At 39.9% G+C, this 19,188-nt stretch overlaps 2 protein-coding genes across 2 annotated transcripts in view; both read left to right on the plus strand.

The window, feature by feature from the left end:
* LOC126088159 (uncharacterized) overlaps positions 1–19,188 on the plus strand; it is a 475,823-nt gene that overhangs the window by 350,707 nt on the left and 105,928 nt on the right. The gene's annotated exons all lie outside the window — the stretch shown is intronic.
* LOC126088152 (leucine--tRNA ligase, mitochondrial) overlaps positions 1–19,188 on the plus strand; it is a 154,672-nt gene that overhangs the window by 118,097 nt on the left and 17,387 nt on the right. Inside the window, exon 9 of the mRNA XM_049906269.1 lies at positions 9,942–10,183. Within this exon, the coding sequence (XP_049762226.1) occupies positions 9,942–10,183 (242 nt within the window). The remainder of the gene's footprint in view (positions 1–9,941; positions 10,184–19,188) is intronic.

Below are 19,188 nucleotides of genomic sequence, written 5' to 3' on the forward strand. Positions count from 1 at the left end.
GTAGACTGAATTTTATTTTCCGACCAGCGGACTGCAGCTGATTTGCCGACAAATCTACATTCTACTTTAGATAATGATCAAACGAATGTGGTTAGAGTTTTACTATCAAGATTTTAGAGAGAGGGTTTTAGTACGTTCACTGAGTGCCTGGCTTCCCCATATTTTATGTAAGTGGTCAGCCAGTGACATTTTGTCATTTTACTTCTGTTTTAGTCTCCTGTATAGCATTTGTTATTCTCTCCCATTGTTGTAATGTGTATGAGTCTCTCTCTCTCTCTCTCTCTCTCTCTCTCTCTCTCTCTCTCTCTCTCTCTCTGATCTTATGCTCAGACATCTTCTACATGGATATTTTGCTCACTTACTGTCGTACATGCTGACAACGTGTTTCAATATGTTTAGAGAATTCATAGAATCCACTACCTTTTATGTAATTAATAGTGCTTTGATTATCAGTATGTAATGTTGGAATTCAACTTATTTCAATACTTTTGATTTCCTTCAATACATGAACCAGCCATGCTAACAATTTACTTGCCTCACTTGCAACAACAAATCTGGTTTCCCGTGGAACACATTTTTGAAGTTTACTTTTTCACATTACTGGTCCGCTACAAAACTTCATTAACATTCTACTTTGTTGAATGTCTGGTCGATGTTTTTATTGTGTGATCAGCATCATCATAAGATTCTACAGCAGACTTCATCATTTTACTAAACTTAATTCCATCATCAGTTGTACCTTTCAGATAGTGAAGAATTTGTTAAACCAATTTAAGGTGGGCTTCAGTAGTTGAATTCATGCTCTTGAAGCAACATTGATGGCGTAAGTTAGATTTAGACATGTTCCCTGTGCTAAATGCATGAGACTACCAATAATATCTTGGTAAGTGTCAGTTTCAGTAGCTGGCACTGGATTGGTAGGTATCCATCCAGGTTCAGTCGGTAATGGTATCGGATTTGCATTAGTCATACCACACCTTGCCACCATTCTCTTTGCATTTGCCATTTGGTTGATTCACACAGTTTTCAAATCTCTGGATTTGAATGCCAAGATAGGAATCCACTTCACTTATCACAGTATCAAATTCTTCTTGTGATTTTTTGTGCAACTATGAACCATTTCATCAGGTCGCATCATCAGTCCATTATACCCATGAAATAAAAGGATTAAATTTTCATTAAAATACACACAGGGATCAGCACTGCTCTCCTTTAAAGTGGATTTCTTAGGATATTCTTATAAACACTGAGACCAACATTTTCCTACTTGCTTCAGTCCTTACAAACTTCAAGGCAATGTGCCCACATGACCTGTACCATCACCATAAGCTTGTGGCTGTCACATGTAAATTTCTTCTTCCAATGTGCCATGCAGCAGTACTGTTTTAACATCAAATAGTTCAGTGTTACAGTTTTGTTGAACAGCAACACAAGAAAGAGCTCACATAGTTTCAAACCTAACCACAGGGCTAAATGTTTCAGAAAAATCAATTCTTGGCCATTTTGCAACTAATCTTGCCTTGTAGCAGATGAGGTCATTATTATTATTATTATTATTATTATTATTATTATTCAGTTTTGTTGCAAAACACCCATCGATTAGCAATAGTTTTCCTTCCGGCTGGTAAATCATATAGTTTTCAGGTACAATTTTTTTTTTATAACTGCATGTCTTCATCCATCAGATTTCCAGTTTTTTGCATCTGAAGACTTCATTGCTTCATCATAGTCTTTTGGAGGTTCCCTGAACATCATCACCTTTGGTTCATCTTGATAACATATTGGCTGTCTAATCATTTCTCTGTTTCTCAAAACTCGATGTCCATCTGTACTCCCATCTCCAGTTAAAGCGATGTTATTTCCATCTACATTCACTTCAGCACCATCATGATGATGATCCAATCCTGCAATGTAGTCTTCAATGGTTTCTTCATCATTCAGATTATATGGTGTCGCATGTGTAAAACCATTCATAGACAAGATGTCAGCTAACTTGGTTACATCATTTTTCAATGGTTGTAATTTTTCAAACTTGAATTTTACATCTCAGCTGGCAATAACTACATACCTGTCTGTAAAGTAGACGTGATAGCCATAGCCATGATACCCAACAATATAACCTTTCAAAGATCTGGCATCAAACTACTTCTGTTTCTGTGCTGCAATCCAGACAAAACATTGTCCCAGATACTTTTAGATGTTCAAACTGACTCTTCTTCCTCAAAAATATTCCAATTGGTGTATTTCCTTTAACCCTTGTCCCAATTCAGGTAAGAGTATGAGTTGCTGCAAGTACAACTTCACTCCATAATGCTTTTAGAATATCTCTTGCTTATTAAAACCACCAATATAACATCTCACAAATAATCATGTTCTCACCTTCAGCAACTCTATCTTGCTGTGGTGTGTATGGAACAGTCAGGGAATGTTTGAATCCATATCTTTTTACATCATAGTTATCAAATTCCTTGCCACCATCAGTTCGCAGTTCTTTAATGTTCTCTTGATCTCCTGTTTTCACCATCTCAATAAATATTAGTAACTTCCGTTTAACCTCGTCTCTTTACCTTAAAAGATATGTCACCTTGAAACCAGAAAGACCAGCCTTAAAAACAAGAAAACATCAGTAGACAGCTAAATCCTTTTCTACCATTGGACCACAGGCCTTGACGAAGACTAATTCTCCTGGGTTAGTTTATTTACTTACTCGGTTACCAAGAACTAGTCAGTGTTGTTTACCAAGCATAAAACTTCACAAAATTCACCATCAACCTTTACATCAGTACCATGTGCTGTCAAGGCTGATAGTATGTGGCGTTTAGTCCGGTGCCCAAGTAGCTACTTTTACAACAAAATGCTTTTCTTGCTAAATCACTTTTGCTGACAATTGATAAAGTTCATTCTCGCTTTCTGATAGAGCAGCAGCAATTGGTGTGTTGTCTCTGTAAAATAACCATATTTTACCACCATTTTTGATACTTTGATCAATACCTTTTTCTTCAGCCTTTCTAATAGAGAATAAAATACAAGCACCATCTGGGCAGTGCTACACATCTTCAAAACATCATTAAGTCCACCTGTGTCCATCATAGGCTTCAACAACAGTACAACCTTCTTCCAAATGCTTTGATGTTGACATTATTCTTAGCTCTGTCCATTTTCTTTAATGCCTCAAAAGGATTGTACAAAACAAACCAACTCATTGGTTTGTTACATGATGTGTAGCGCCTCCATCCCAATGCACCATTCTTCACACACTGCTATACCTATACTTGGAGATAAACTATATATCTTTGGATGAAATCTTTCTTGGACTTACTTCTGATGGCATTTTCACACCTGGTAACACTGCAGAATCACCACAGTTACGACAGTTCCTATATAAATTACATTTTCCTTTGCGAAATTCCAGCAAGCTGAAATATTTCAGCTCAGTAGTTTCCATTAATCAGTACAAAGGAAAGCCATCCGAACTTGCAAACTCCACTTTTTTTTTTGTTTATTTACTTGATGATTGGTTTTGGGCTGGGACCCATTTTCATATCGTGCAGATAGGCGAAATGGTATTTCCAAAAATACAAGAGTCAGCAGCACCAGAGATGCTTTGATAAATATGACCAACACATTCAGTATGATCCCCACAATACACTGCCCAACAAGATTAACAGAATGCACAAATTCCATTATTGACCAAATATTCATCTCAGAAATAAATTACAGTTTCAGAAGCAGAGTACTGAGCATGGGTTATAGTGATCATGAGGCACAGCTGCTGTGTGTAGAAATGCCAACAAGTAGTAGTAGTTCTGAAAAAGTGTTGAAAAAAGAACCTTTTCTGAAGATAACATTAAAATTTTTAATCTCTTACTGGGAAGGAAAACTGGAAAAGCATCGCCACTCAGAACAATGTCGATAGCATGTACATGAGTTTTCAGAGCATCTTTCTTCACTATTTTAATGTAGCATTTCTAAAAGTAGTAAAAACGGTAAAACCTAACAATAATAAGCAATGAGTAACTAAAGGCATAAAAATTTCCAGTGAGAGAAACAGATTTCTGCAGTACTGTTGTAAGAAATATAAAGTAACCCAAGACTTCACAGATTATTCAAAAGCCTACAAACGAATCTATGGTAGAGTAGTCAAAGAGGAAAAAATTATGTGGAATGACAATTTGATAAGAAACTCATCTAACAAAACGACATCCACGTGGAGAGTTATAAAGAAAGAAACTTGTAGTTCAGCTCCAAAGAAAAAAGAATGTATCATTAACACTAGAAGCCTCAAAAGTGACAGACCCAAATTCAGTTGTGGAAAAATTCAGTGAATACTTCACTTCACAAGCTGAAGATCTCATCCAAGTACACTGTGTCAATGACCAGTCCCAAGTTTCTCCAGCAGTTTCAACTGCTTCTATGTATGTTTATGAAACAAACCCCAATAAAATTATAAGCAAAATTAAATCATTAAGCAATAAAATGTCAAGTGGTCTTGCTGAAGTACCTGATTTAATATTAAAAGCATGTGCTCACCACATAGCAAACCCCATGGCAAAAATTTCCAACCTCTCTTTAAAAACTGGTGTATTTCCAGATATTTTTAAAATAGCAAAAGTTTCGCCACTGCTAAAAAAAAGGTTCTTCTGAAAAAATATCAAACTACCAATCCATGTCACAGTTAAGTTCCTTCTCAAAAATTCTAGAAAAGCTCTTCTACAGCAGGCTTTTAAGTTTCATAAATAAATATGCACCTCTTACAGTACGACAACATGGTTGTAGAAAGTCTAAATCTACACAGACAGCAATTTTCGAATTCATAGACTGCATTTTAAAATCCCTTGATCAACATAAGTTAGCTGCAGGTGTTTTTCTATATCTATCAAAAGCTTTTGATGTCCTGGACCATAACATTCTGCTCGAAAAATTAGAAAGATGAGGAGTAAGAGGTGTAGCACATACCTGGTTGTGTTCATACCTAAAAAACTGCAGGCAGAAAGTATCACTTCAGTATGAATTCAACAAAATGAATAAAACAAGAAACAACTCTTTTTCTTTCTAGTGAACTACCAATAAAATATGATGGACCGCAGGGCTCAATTCTAGGTCCACTACTCTTCTCGATTTATGTGGACGATTTAGTTGAATATATGACTCCCACAAAAACTATCCTGTTTGCCGATGACACCAGCATATTGCTCAATGGATCCAGTCCAGAAACTTTGCAGTCCACAGCAGAAAGTTCTATGAAAAGACTTTCTGAGTGGCTCACAAAAAACAAACTCATTATAAATACTGAAAAAAATGTGTGTGTTGATTTTCATTTAATTCCTCCAACTAATCAAATGTCTATTCAAGCATAATTAAAAAATGATCCCCTAGAAAATGTAAGCGTCAAAAATTTTTGGGTCTATGGGCTCAGCAAGACTTAAAGTGGGACACACATATAAATAACTTGTCTAGAAAACTATCACCTGTGTGCTGTGGCCTAAGAATTTTAAAGGCTACAACAAGCAAAACAACAGTAGTGCAGGCATACTATGCGCAGTTCCACTCACTAGTCTGATATGGGATCGTTTTCTGTGGATACTCAACTCGCAGTGTAAAGGTTTTTAGAATACAAAAAAGAGCTCTAAGAATAATTTGTGGCCTTGAAAAGATGGAGTCCTGTAAATCCCATTTTACTGAGCTTGGTGGCCTGAAAACAGGCAAACTGCTACAGAACAAAAATGTACACAACTATAGTACCAGAGGGAAATCAAATATACATCAAAAATATCACGGAACAACCACCTGTCAGAGGAGCATAATTAACATTGGTGTAATACTACACAATAAGATACCAGAGGAAATAAAAAATGCTACTCATCCAATATTAAAAGCTAAACTAAAGGCATTTCTAATAAAGCACTGTTTCTATTCTTTCAGAGAATTTCTGAATATGTGACAAAATTAATTGTAATAGGTACCTATTTTTAATTTGCCTACTATTTTGCTAATACTATGTATTATTCTAACTTATCTTTGACCTGTCCAATATCAATTGTACAATTTGTGCTGTATGATAAAACTGGACCAATAAAAAATCAAATCAAATCAAAACCATATTATGAAGTGCAAATCAACAGTATCTGTATATGCTGTAACTGTTCATTTGCATTTCATAATACATGCATATTTATCATGACAGTATATTTTTACCTTGGAACGCTTCCATTTGGTCCATGTTTGCATGCAAAAACAATAATACGGAAATTGTGGGCCTGCCTTGATGCAAAACACTTTTTTTATTTATTGATTCCCCAAGCTAGTTTCGCCGTCTTCAGTATGTTCTCTTGTGTATAAAAGTAGCTGCAAGGTGTCCAATGAATGTGAGTACATTAGAAACTAAGGAACAACCTAGTACACATCAAAACTGTATCCACAACACTATCGTAATCCCAATTGTATAACGCTGATGTATGTAAGTTCACATTTTTTGATTTGTTTACTAACAGCCGCTCACACAGTTGCAGATGACATTATGCATGCAGAGAAAAATGGCAACAGAAAAACACAGAAACTATGCTGCAAACAGCGACAACAATCTTAAAACCATGTTGTAATGTATAATAAATAAGGTATTATGAAAGTATTCACAGAAAATAATATTTAAAAGAAAAACATTATACAGGTAATAATGTTTTACTGTGTTTTGTAACTACGCTATTTTCTGTGTGTTTTAGATTTAAATAACCCACTGATGATGATGATTTTTGTCACTGAAACTAGTTTGGGGAATAAATAAATAAATAACAAAAGTGTTTTGCATCAAGACGGACCCACAATTCCCGTATTGTTATCATGACATAGTTCTTGTATTTTTGGAAATACCATTTTGACTGTTTGGATGAATTAAAAATGGGTCCTGGCCCGAAACTAGTCATCAAGTAAAGAAGAAAAAGTGAAATCTGCTACTTTGGCTGGTTTTCCATTGTACTGCTTTACCTTTCTGTTTACACTAATCCTGTGGTGCAGTGTTTTGAAATGTGTCTGCTTTTACAACAGGAAAAACATTTCCGCACTTCTTATTTGCTTGAATTTTCTCTTTTTGTACACTGATCATTGTATTTTTGCCTCGTTGCTGGGATGATACATTCGCTTTTCACTTTGAAATCATTTCAGTTGCTACATTTGTTTCATCTCTTCCTTGTATCTGTAACTCATAATTCAGACATCTTTCCTGCAATTTAAGCCTTTTTGTTTTTCTTCTTGTGGAAGATCATGCCAAATCACATAAGTGTGATCAGATTCCTTTGTCAGTGTCTGAAGGAAATGGGCACACAAATCAGCTTCATCTGTAGGTTCATTTAGCATAGGTATCTATGTTTAAACTCCATCAAATTTTGCTAAATGACCTTGCATACCACCTGGCCATTCCCGTTCAATATTATCAAACTTACGTCATAACAAGTCGATATTTACTGCAGACTGACCATTGTAGATCTGTTGCGACTTTTACCGTACATATTTTACGGTTTCACATGTAGCAACTTGAAGTAATGACTTTGTATCTAATGAGAAAACAAGACCTTTAAGCCGTGAAGTTTGCTTTTGTCTATGCATCTAATTTTGCAACATAACCTTCAATGTTTGCTTCTGGTTCGATTAAAACACACAACATCATAAACTGCATCACATTCCAAAATAACCTTCATGAGAATACGCCAGGTTGCCCAGTTCTCTTTGCTGACTAATTTTTCAATTTGTTTTTCTTCTTCACTCGTGATTTTCTTCTTATCCTTTCACATTAACTGGAGTCCTTTTCCTCTTCTGTGTCTTTTTTTGAGCTCACAAAGATGTCCTGTGATTTCATAAGCTGTCCACAATAATTTAGTATAACATCGCAAGCTGTCTGCTTGAATTCCTCCTTTCTTAGAACATGTTATTTAATTGTGCAGCTCAGTCATCCATCAAATCAATGTTTTGTAGAACCGTGCACATCTGCTATCATATCAAGAATACAAAAGATCTAATAAGTATGCTGCTTAAACAAAGATTTATTCAGTGTTCTAAAATCAATGACACATTACTTTTAGCAAGACACACATCAACAACTGAGAACTTTAAAGAAAGGCAAATTACACAGCAACACAGATACTGTTACAAATATATAATAGTATATGAAACTGTTATTTATGCAAGTTTTCAACAGCAGATGTTAGTGGGAAATTGGTGCTTCAGTCATGTGGACCATTGCAAGATGGAATGCGATTGTCACGTCCAGCATAATAGATTTCACCAGTATCATGCATTCCATAACTGTAATCATTAATGATCTTCAGTTACCTGATTTCCAACTAAACTTGCAGGTTTAAGTACATAGCACAAAGCTGTTCATGATCTCTATCAATGTTGGTTTCTTAGACTGAGTTTGTTGTTTCACCATTTCATAATTTACTAGTTATATTACAAAAATGATGATAAAGGAAGCCAGCCAGTCACCTGCAGTTGGTTGCACACACATTTCTTCTCACTTTGTTTGCTTGCATTTTAGTTTTGAGTGTAATTTTATGAAGGAGACAAGCAAGCAAGCAAGCTTATTTTACATCCCTCAGTGTTGAACATAAAAGGCTGATTGTGCTTTAAAAATGATTTATATGGATAAAACTGAATTTAATATGTTCCATAAGCCTGAAGTACTTTGTCATCAGCCATATAGGCAACTATTGTATCCATAGGTGTGATATCCACAGCAAATTTACTTCCTTTTAACAAGATTGTATCAGGTCATCCTAACCAACTGAGACAGTGTGCATTACCTTAAGATACATTGCTTCCTCATCTAGAGAGAACACCCATCATTTGCTAAAGTTTGTAGCATATTGTACACCACTTTCAACCAATGGCATTTAATTTGCTGAGAGAGGAACAGCACATAGTTTTCAGATGGCGTGTGATGTCTGAATGAAATAAATAAGAAAAGAGTTTCAAAATGTATGAGGAATCAGTAGCGTTTTAGAATTAATTGAGTGGATGAATAAATGAATCTGCTTGGTTTTTGTTATAATCTTCTTCTTCTTCTTCTTCTTCTTATTCGTATTATTATTACTATCATCATCGTCGTCGTCGTCATCATCATCACTGCTCTAAGTCAAGTATCCTTCAGTCTTTTGTTTTATTTGATACTTATATCTTTTAATGAACATCTTTACAAAGGTAGGTTTTTAAGCATGTAAGTACATCATATCTGTATGTCATAGAGACACTGCTGCCATTTGCTGTTCACTAAAAACCAGTAATTAGTTGCATCTGCTTTATTATAATTCATACAACTGATATTATTTTGTTTTTATCTTGAGTATTGATATGTATACTATATAGACCAGTGTATGATTGTAGGCTTCTGTTGGCAACATAATTAGGTCTTGTATCTGACTTATTAGTGGAGAACCTAAAAAGAGAGAGTACCACATTTACATCCATACTCAGGCATACTCTCAATTATCATTGTAATATTTCTACAATGGGTGCATAATCTATTCTAGTCTTGTGGAGGATATCTTCATAAAATGTCACTAATAATTTCCATTACCAAGCAGAAGCTTTCTTTCATTGTTACACCCACACACACACTTTTGTATTCTATGAAAGAAATTGCTTTCCAATTCTGCGGACTTTGTTCATTTCTTTGTCATCTTTTCTTTTAGCATCTTTATTCCTAAACTAACTGAGCAGAGTAGGAAGTAATTATTCCAATAATATGAATTCTAATAATAAATGTGAGATGGGCCTTGGAAGAAGGATAAAATAGTACAGAATTTTCTGTGTATTAATTTTCTGCCTAATACTTCTATCATTTACTTTCTGTCCCTAATACATTCAGTGCTTCCTGGTCATAAGATTACTCTCAATATAAGTAGTATCAAAATATGTTCATACAAATAAGTGACTGTTTTTGTTTCTAGCCTTTCCTGGCATACTGAAATGGCAGCATCGCCTCTGGCTTACAATAAGAACATTTATAGAGGTTCGTTCCTCTCTCAGCCTGGAACAAAAGCCTACAGATCCTGCAAAACTTGAAGAGCATGAAGCAAGGCTGTTAGATGCCCGAAACTATTACCTGAAGAGTATAACATTCAACTATAATGAAACTTATCAGCTGAGTGTGGCTATTTCCAAAATGCAAGGTCTCACAAATAGTTTACGAGTAAGTTGATGACGATGTAACAGAAATTCTTAAAGGCAGAGAAGAGAAAGTATTACTTATTTTTTGGGCTCGGGCGATGGTTGTAACAATCTTTAACTATCTTATCCAGTGTATCTGAGCCATGTCAAGCTACACCACCTCTTTCTCAATGGGATGGTCTGTAGTTAAAATAGGACTTTGCTTTGAAAGGACCACTACTTGAATTCTTTGTCCATGATTTTGCTGTTTTACATTTTCTGTGGCTTCTTTGAATCACTCCAGGATGAAGCTGAAATGACTTCCAAAGAAATGATGACTCCTACACAACAGCTGTAAAACAAAACATAGAGCTATAGATAGAGAAATGCTAAATAAAATGTGTTTGACTGTCAGAGCCATTGTGTGAAGCCTTCATCATCCACTGTGTCAAAATGTTATCAAAAGATCTCTCACAAACCCAAAGAAATTCATGTCATATGCAAAGGTTGCTCAGTGGCATCAAAGTTAGCATCCAGAAATTCAAAGATGTCACTGGAACTGATATAATTAAATTTCACATAAAGATTATAGTGTTTAAATCACTGAAAATACAGGCAAGCCTTTTACAAACCCGAAAATCTGAAATGATTTCATCTTACGTTTGTAGACACTGAATCACAAAGTATAATGCTACTATAAATAATTCATTCATTTTCAGTGCTCTATGTTTTTCATAGTATTACATGTACAAAGAACATTGATGCATAAATAGAACTATAAACTTACTACATTTGCATTTTGCACTCTACAAAACAATCATATAAATGGTGTTTTAAGTATCTGTTATAGGAGAAGTTTGGCACCAAAAGTCAGTAAACACAACAGTACATATGACAATGCTGCACCATGTGCATACATATTTCCAACAGTGTGGAAGTATACATAAATGGTTTTACCGCTCCCCCCCCCCCCCCCCCTCCCCCCACACGCACACCTTCACAAAGTACATGCGAAGATCATTCATATAAAACCACTTAAGTGCACTGCATATGTGAATGGAATCTAAAGATCTAGATGACATGACCAGTGAACCTACCGACATTTTAATCTTTGATCCTTGTGCACGAGTCTGAAGTAGTGATCTATCTTTGATGTCTTTGATGACTTGAAAATGAGGATAACCAGAAAAAATAAATGGGCACAATAGTCACAGAAGTTTTAAAAATACAGGAAAAGTTTTAGAAAACTGAGAAAAGTAAAACGTTTATGCACTACTATTTCTCAAGACTGTAAGCAAAAAGTTGTCTCCTTACCTAATCAGATAATTGGTGTACGGCGTTTGACGGTCAGACTTTAGTGGTGTGTCAGGTCAGAGAAATTTTATGCTCTAGGGGAATTTATTTCTGTTGAGAATCAGGGCAAAGAAATCTCAAGATGCTAATCAAATTTTGATAAATACTAGACTCTTGACTACATTGTCTAGTAAGGAGCAAACAATTGATGTTGGTGTGTTGTGTGACTCTAATAGTGTTAATGGAAATGTTTCATGTGCTGATGTTCTGGTGGCAGGGCAAAAGTGGTATTATTATTCTGGCATAAATAGAGGTAGCTTCAAGCTGCTCAGTGACTTGTCAGAAAAGTTGATCTTTTAAGAGCAAAAGACTACTTTGCTAGATGGCTATGATTTGTATCTAAGTGGTAGTTATTGGTAGCCACACCAGCTGGGCTCACTTGTCAGTGATACTCTATGTCAACAGCTTATAGACTGCTGGAAGTCAGGTTATGTCAATCAGCTTCTAAATCAGTAAAACTTGATATGTTAGAAGAACCCTGGTCAAAAGTTGAGTTTCCATGCCCCATGTCACACTGTCACTTCCATCATGGAATTTCTGACCTCAAAAGGCATCCCCTTATTCACCTGATCTGAGTCCTTGTGATGTTTGTTTCTTTTTTCAAAATTGAAAAAGTATTAAAAGAACATCATTCTGGGACTCTGGTACACATTCAAAAGAATGTGACTGACATGTAAAAGGACTTACCAGTTGAAGTCTTACAGCACAATACCAAAACTGGGAGCAATAACTCCGCCAGTATGTACCTGCCGAAGAGGACTACTTTGAAAGGGACAATGTTGTTCCTTGAAAAAAATAAAAACTTTCTATATTTAACCAAACAAAACTTATAGTTACAGATCTACTATGAAATTAGATGGTACAGTTACATTAAAATGTAACTCTGTTGGTGTTTTTAATACAGTGGATTCTAATTCCGATATTTTATTAATTATTGTTGAGTGTTCTGCATGTAACTCTGTAATATATTGAGTGAGTTTGTGATTAGTTACCAGCAGATCTATTTTTAAATCACCTCCTTGAGCCTTTAATTGTTCTAAAAATTCAACTTTATTACTCTATCTGACTCACTGTTAAATTCATTTTTGAATTCATTGCCCTAAGCTTTTATTCTTGCATTAGTAGTTTAGTACTTAGTTCACTCAAACTTTTAAACAAACCTTTTAAGTTCCCCTCCACACCTCTCGTCACTATTGGCATACAATGAAAACTACAATAAAATGTTTGCAATTGATCTTAGTCTACTACTCAACAGTTACAGTTTTTGCACAACTCTGTCAAACAACTAATCAACATTGGGTGTCAAATCCCCTTGTAATTACCCATGCAATACATACACACACACACACACACACACACACACACACACACACACAATCAATAAAAATGTGCTTGGATTAAATACAGCCCACCAGGCAATGTTTGCTCAGAACATCATATTGCAATACTGCCAGGAAGCTGGATCTGTGTGGTGGGTAAGCTGTGTTGACGCGGGAGGGGGTTTGCATGGCTGAATCTGCCATTCTTTAGGCCGATGAGCCGCAAATGTGATTATTATTACTAGGGTGTCGTTGTGGCCCTGACAATCAATTGTAGCCCTTAAAAGCTGCAGTTGATGAACTTCTGACTCGTGGATTTCTTAAATTCTCTTTGGACACCATGAGAAAAAGACTGAATAATTAAGGAAAGGTTAATGTACGAGGGGTGTTCAAAGGTAAAGGTAGGAAATAACACTGTGGGTATAATTGAAGTCTTCACTCAAAAGTAATCACCAGAGATCTGAGCACTACTATCCCACTGTTTCATAAGCTGAGAGATTCTCTGTTTCCAGAATTTCTCTCATTGTGACAGGAGCCAGTCCTCCATTGTGTCCCCAGTTCGGCATCTAAATTGAAACACTGCCCCTTGAGATGGCTTCTTTTAGTAGTAGACAAAACACATGGAAGTTACAGGGTGACATGTCCAGGCTGTAGGGCATATGCTTAAGCTGCTCCCACTTGAACTTGGCCATTTGAGACATTTGGATGGATGTCTCACTATGTTATCCCAAATCAGTATATGCAAATTTCAACCAGTTTGGTTGTTATGATGTTTTATAGCTGTTCATTTGAACAACAATTGAGTGTGCGATGTCGGAAGTTTATAAGTGATAGGGAAGCAAACACATCTGAAAAGGTGAACTCTAGACATAGTGGAGATCAGTGAAGTGAAGCTGAAGGAAGATTAAAGATTTCTGGTCAGACAAATGTGGGGTAATATCAACAACAGCAGAAAATGTTATAAAAGGAGTGCTGTTCATTATGAATAGGAGGGTGGGTTGAGAGTGAGGCAAAGCAAACAGTTGAGTGATAAGGTTGTTTTCATTGAAATCAACAGCCAGCCAATGCCAACAGCAATAGTTCAGGTATTCATGCAGATGTCACAAGCAGAAGATGGATGGAGAGAGAAAGAGAGAGAGAGAGAGAGAGAGAGAGAGAGAGTAATTGTATAACGACACTGAATGAGTAATTCAGCATATAATGGAAGATGAGAGATGATAATGTAACAGTGATGGTGAATTGGAAGACAGATAATAGGGTAAGGAATGGGAGGAGCAGTTATGAAAGAATATGGACTTGGTAGTAGGAATGAGAGAGGAAAAAGACTAATTGAGTTTCACAATAAATATTAGCTAGTAATAGTGACTACACTGTTCAAAAATTGCAAGAGGAGGATGTTATAACCTTTAATCACCAATAATTACATGGATATTCAAACACACTCACTTAGAAACAATAGCTGGTTACATGATAACAACTCAGTATCTCTCATTCGACTGCCGTGCCGTGCCGCGACATGCGGCCGGCGCCGTTCGTAGCTAGGTGGCGCTCCCGCGCTCAGCCGAGTTGCGGAGCGCCTCTATCGCCGTTTGCGCATACTGTCGTGGCGGCACTGTTAAATGTCGTGGCACTGTCACAACACTTTTCCCCCCTTGAAAAAAAAAACACTCACTTCCTTGGAGACATGGACAGTGTGGAGACATCCATGGCCTCTTGTGAGGCCCCGAGAAGATCTCGCGGAGAGACACGAGAGTATGGTCGAAAATGTCCAGGACGGAAGCTCGTGCATGGAACGTGCCTCCTGGACGAGATGATGGGTGAAAACTCCAGAGCAGCATCCATAGGTGTCGTGGACCTGTGGGTGTACTTCAGCGAGATGGGTCCCGGGGAAGGCGGCGTCGCGACGGGGCCGGTTCCGGCGTACTCAGAAACAGTAGCGACGTCGGCTGTATCAACACGTATGGTAGATTGGCAGCAGTGACAGGAGGGGGCTTCTCGGGCTGGTGGAGGCGAAGGAAGGGGTGGTGGCACTGGCGTGGCCACCACTCGTGGGCGCATCTGGTCGTAATGGCGAACAACCATGCCGTTGTCCGTACGTATTTCACAAAGCCGGCGGCCGCGAAGAGCCTTGACCACCCCTGGAATCCATTTAGGGCGAGATCCATACCCTCGCGCCCACACGTTGGCACCCACCGAGTATTTTCCCGCACTAGGGGACACAGCACAAGGCCTGACAGGGTGAAGCAGGTGCAGTAGAGTGCACAGTTAGCGGCCATGCAGGAGTTCAGCAGGGCTGCGATCACCCAGAGGCGTTAAGCGATAAGAACTCAGAAATTGCAGCAGAGCGTCATCTGTGGAAAAATCACTAAGGAATTTTTTCATCTGGCTTTTGAAAGTGCGGACAAGGCGCTCGACCTCCCCATTCGATTGCGGATGGAAGGGCGGTGCTGTAACATGATGAATCCCTTGTCCAGTACAAAAATCACGGAAGCCCTGTGAAGAGAACTGAGGGCCATTGTCCATGACGATCGTGGATGGAAGACCTTCTAGTGCAAAGATTTTGGACAAAGCCAGCATCGTCGCCGCAGTGGTGGGCAACGGACATCGAACAACAAACGGAAACTTCGAGAAGGCGTCAATCGACAGTAGCCAATAAGTACCGAGGAAGGGGCTGGCAAAGTCAGCGTGCACCCGTTCCCATGGCTGCGCCGGATCAGGCCACAGAGAGGGTATTGTACGAGGTGCAGCCAGTTGTTGAGCACACTGACCACACACAGCAACCATGTGGGCGATGTCCGAATCAATACCGGGCCAATAAACCTGCCTGCGGGCCAGGGACTTAGTCCGAGAAATCCCCCAATGGCCTTCATGTAACAGTTTGAGAACGTCTTTGCGAAGAGAGGCTGGCACCACGACCCGTGGAGATGCGCCATCCGTGGCCAGAAGAGCAACACCATCATGAACAGACAGGCGAAGGCGCAAGGCATGGTAGTTGCGAAGGGGATCCGATGCCCGGCCCTTGGTCCTGTCCGGCCAACCCCGTTGAACAAAACCGATCACCTGACGCAGGACTGGCTCCCGTACAGTAGCCGACGCGACCTGCAAACCTGTAAGTGGAAAACCCTCGACCACACAACGTTCTTCCTCATCAATGTGGAAACAGAGTAGTTCATCACGATCGAAAACCAGGTCGGGGCCCATCGGCAATCGCGACAATGCGTCAGCGTTGGTGTGCTGGGCCGTGGGGCGATAGTGAATCTCGTAGTGAAAACGAGGCAAGTATAAGGCCCAATGTTGCAGGCGGTGAGCTGCCTTATCCGGAAGCGACACCGATGGGCTGAATAGAGAGACCAGCAGCTTGTGGTCGGTGATGAGGTGAAACTTAGAACCATACAAAAAAACGCTGATATTTTTTAGAGCATAAATGATAGCGAGCGCCTCCTTTTCGATTTGAGAGTAACGCCGTTGCGCATCGCTGGGGGTCTTGGAAGCATAGGCGATGGGTCGTTCCGACCCATCCTCATACTGATGGGCGAGAACAGCCCCTAGGCCATACTGTGACACGTCAGTCGGCAGAACCAAGTGCTGACCCGGACGGAATGTGGCAAGACAAGGCGCCGACTGCAAATGAGCCTTCAGGCGGACAAATGCCTGCTCACACTCGTCGGACCAACAGAAAGGGATGTTTTTGCGTAACAGCTGATGCAGAGGATGAGCTACCGCCACGGCAGATGGAATGAATTTGTGATAATAAGCAATCTTGCCTAGAAATGCCTGAAGTTCTTTGACCGTAGACGGCCCGGGTAGAGCGGTAATGGCCGCAACGTGCTGACGTAGAGGACGTATACCCTCACGGGACAAGTGGAAACCAAAATACACAATGGAGGGTTGGAAGAACTGTGACTTGTCCAGATTGCACTTCAATCCAGCCGAATGCAAAACCCGAAACAGTGAATGCAAATTGCGAAGGTGCTCCTCAGTGGAGGCCCCCGTGACAACAGTGTCATCCAGATAGTTTATGCAGCTGGGAACGGAAGCCGTGAGCTGTTCCAAAAACCGCTGAAAAATGGCCGGCGCGCTAGCAACGCCAAATGGTAACCTCTGGTACTGATACAACCCACAAGGAGTGTTGATGACGAGAAATTTCTTGGAAGAAGCATCCAACGGCAACTGATGGTACGCCTCCAATAAGTCAAGTTTGGAAAAGAACTGGCCCCCAGCGAGCTTGGTAAATAACTCCTCAGGACGGGGGAGAGGATAAGTGTCAATGAGGCTCTGAGTGTTGACGGTGGCTTTAAAATCACCACACAATTGCAGACTCCCGTTTGGTTTAGAAACCACCATGATTGGCGATGCCCATTCGCTGGAGGTAACAGGAAGGAGAATCCCTGAAGCTGTTAACCTGTCTATTTCAGCCTTGACAGGTGGACGCAACACCACCGGAATAGGGCGTGCCCCGAAAAAACTTAGGGCAAAGCTGTAGGTTTAAGAGTAATGTGGGCTTCAAAATCCGTGGCACGACCCAGACCAGCAGAGAACACGGACGAAAATTCAGAACACAATCCATCCAGCTGTTGGTACGGAATATCCTCAGATATGAGGTGCACATCATCATCAATGGAGAACCCGAACAACTGGAAAGCATCTAACCGAACAGGTTTTCGGTGCCCGCATGATCCACCACATAAAATGTGAGGGGCCCAACAACAGACTTGTAGGCAGTGGAAGCATCAAACTGGCCAATGATAGGAATTTTGTGTTTATTATAAGTTCTCAGATTTCGCGGTAACTGGAGACAAGGGAGGGGAGCCCAACTCCAAATACGTGCGAGAATTAATGAGAGTTACTGCATGGCCAGTGTCCACTTGCATGCGAATGTCTTTATCCAGAACACAAACAGTAACAAACAACGTATTTGTTTGAGAAAGCACACAGTTAACATCCATGTCCGATGCCTCATCCTCGTCGACAGGAACTTTAGGGGACTGACACACAGAAGCAATGTGGCCTTTTTTCCTACATGAATTACACGTGGCCCAACGTTTTGGACACGCGGCCCTGTCATGCTGTACGAAACAACGTGGACAAGAAGGAAATGCGGAACGAACCTGCTTCTGTGGTCCTGTTGTCGCTGCGAGCGTTGCGGCCCAACGCGACGTTGTTTACGCGAGTGAACCGCCACCAAATCTTCGTTCTCCTGTGAAACAGGCAAATTGTCTGTGTCGAAAGTTGACTGTACAGCGCCTACATCACACCACGCGTCTATTTGCGCGCCAGCAGCGTGAGACACTTCAAAGGATTGAGTGATGCTTAGAACTTCCGACAACGACAGGTTTGGCAGTTGTAGGGCACGTTGCCGAACATCTTTATCAGGAGCAAGCCGTAGAATAGCTTCCCTAACCATTGAATCAGCATAAGACTCATGATGAGTGTCCGTGACAAACTGACATTTCCTACTCAGACCGTGTAGTTCCGCCGCCCAAGCCCAGTAAGATTGAAAAGGCTGTTTACGTCACCGGTAGAACGACATGGGTGTTTTTGTGGTAATAGTTAGACAATAAGTCACACATTTCTTGGAAGGACAGGGAGGCAGGTTCCCGCAGAGGGGCTAACTGAGACAGCAGCTGATAGATCCGTGGGGAAATCCAAGATAGAAATAACGACTTACACATAGGAGCGTCGACAACGCCGAAAACCAAGAAGTGTTGCCGCAAACGCTTCTCATAATCCTCCCAGTTTTCAGCGGCCTCGTCGTAAGGAGGAAATGGAGGCGGAGAAGGGGAAGACAGACGATGAGTAAGCGACGTCGACAACGCCTGAATAGCAGCCGTCAGCTGTGTTTGTTGTGCCTGAATAGCAGCCGTCAGCTGTGTTTGTTGTTCAGTGAGCGCTTGCATAAGTTGTTCCTTGTCTGCTCCGTCACGAACACACAAATCCACAACGCAGTGAAAATATCCGACCTCGTCGCCAAAAAGTGTTATAACCTTTAATCACCAATAATTGCGTGGATATTCAAACACACTCACTTAGAAACAATAGCTGGTTACATGATAACAACTCAGTATCTCTCATTCGACTGCCGTGCCGTGACATGCGGCCGGCGCCGTTTGTAGCTAGGTGGCGCTCCCGTGCTCAGCCGAGTTGCGGAGCGCCTCTATCGCCGTTTGCGCATACTGTCGTGGCGGCACTGTTAAATGTCGTGGCACTGTCACAACAGAGGACGTATACTTGGAAATCCCGTAGGTACAGGGAGATTCCAGCTGGATTACAATGTGGTGAGACAGAAATTGTGAAAATAAATAGTAGATCATAAGCCACACCCAGGAGGAGATGTAATAAGGAAGAGTAGGCTGAAGTTTAAGAGGATTGTCTGGAA

This window comes from Schistocerca cancellata, chromosome 6 (genome assembly GCF_023864275.1).
Source record: "Schistocerca cancellata isolate TAMUIC-IGC-003103 chromosome 6, iqSchCanc2.1, whole genome shotgun sequence".
Lineage (NCBI taxonomy): Eukaryota > Metazoa > Arthropoda > Insecta > Orthoptera > Acrididae > Schistocerca > Schistocerca cancellata.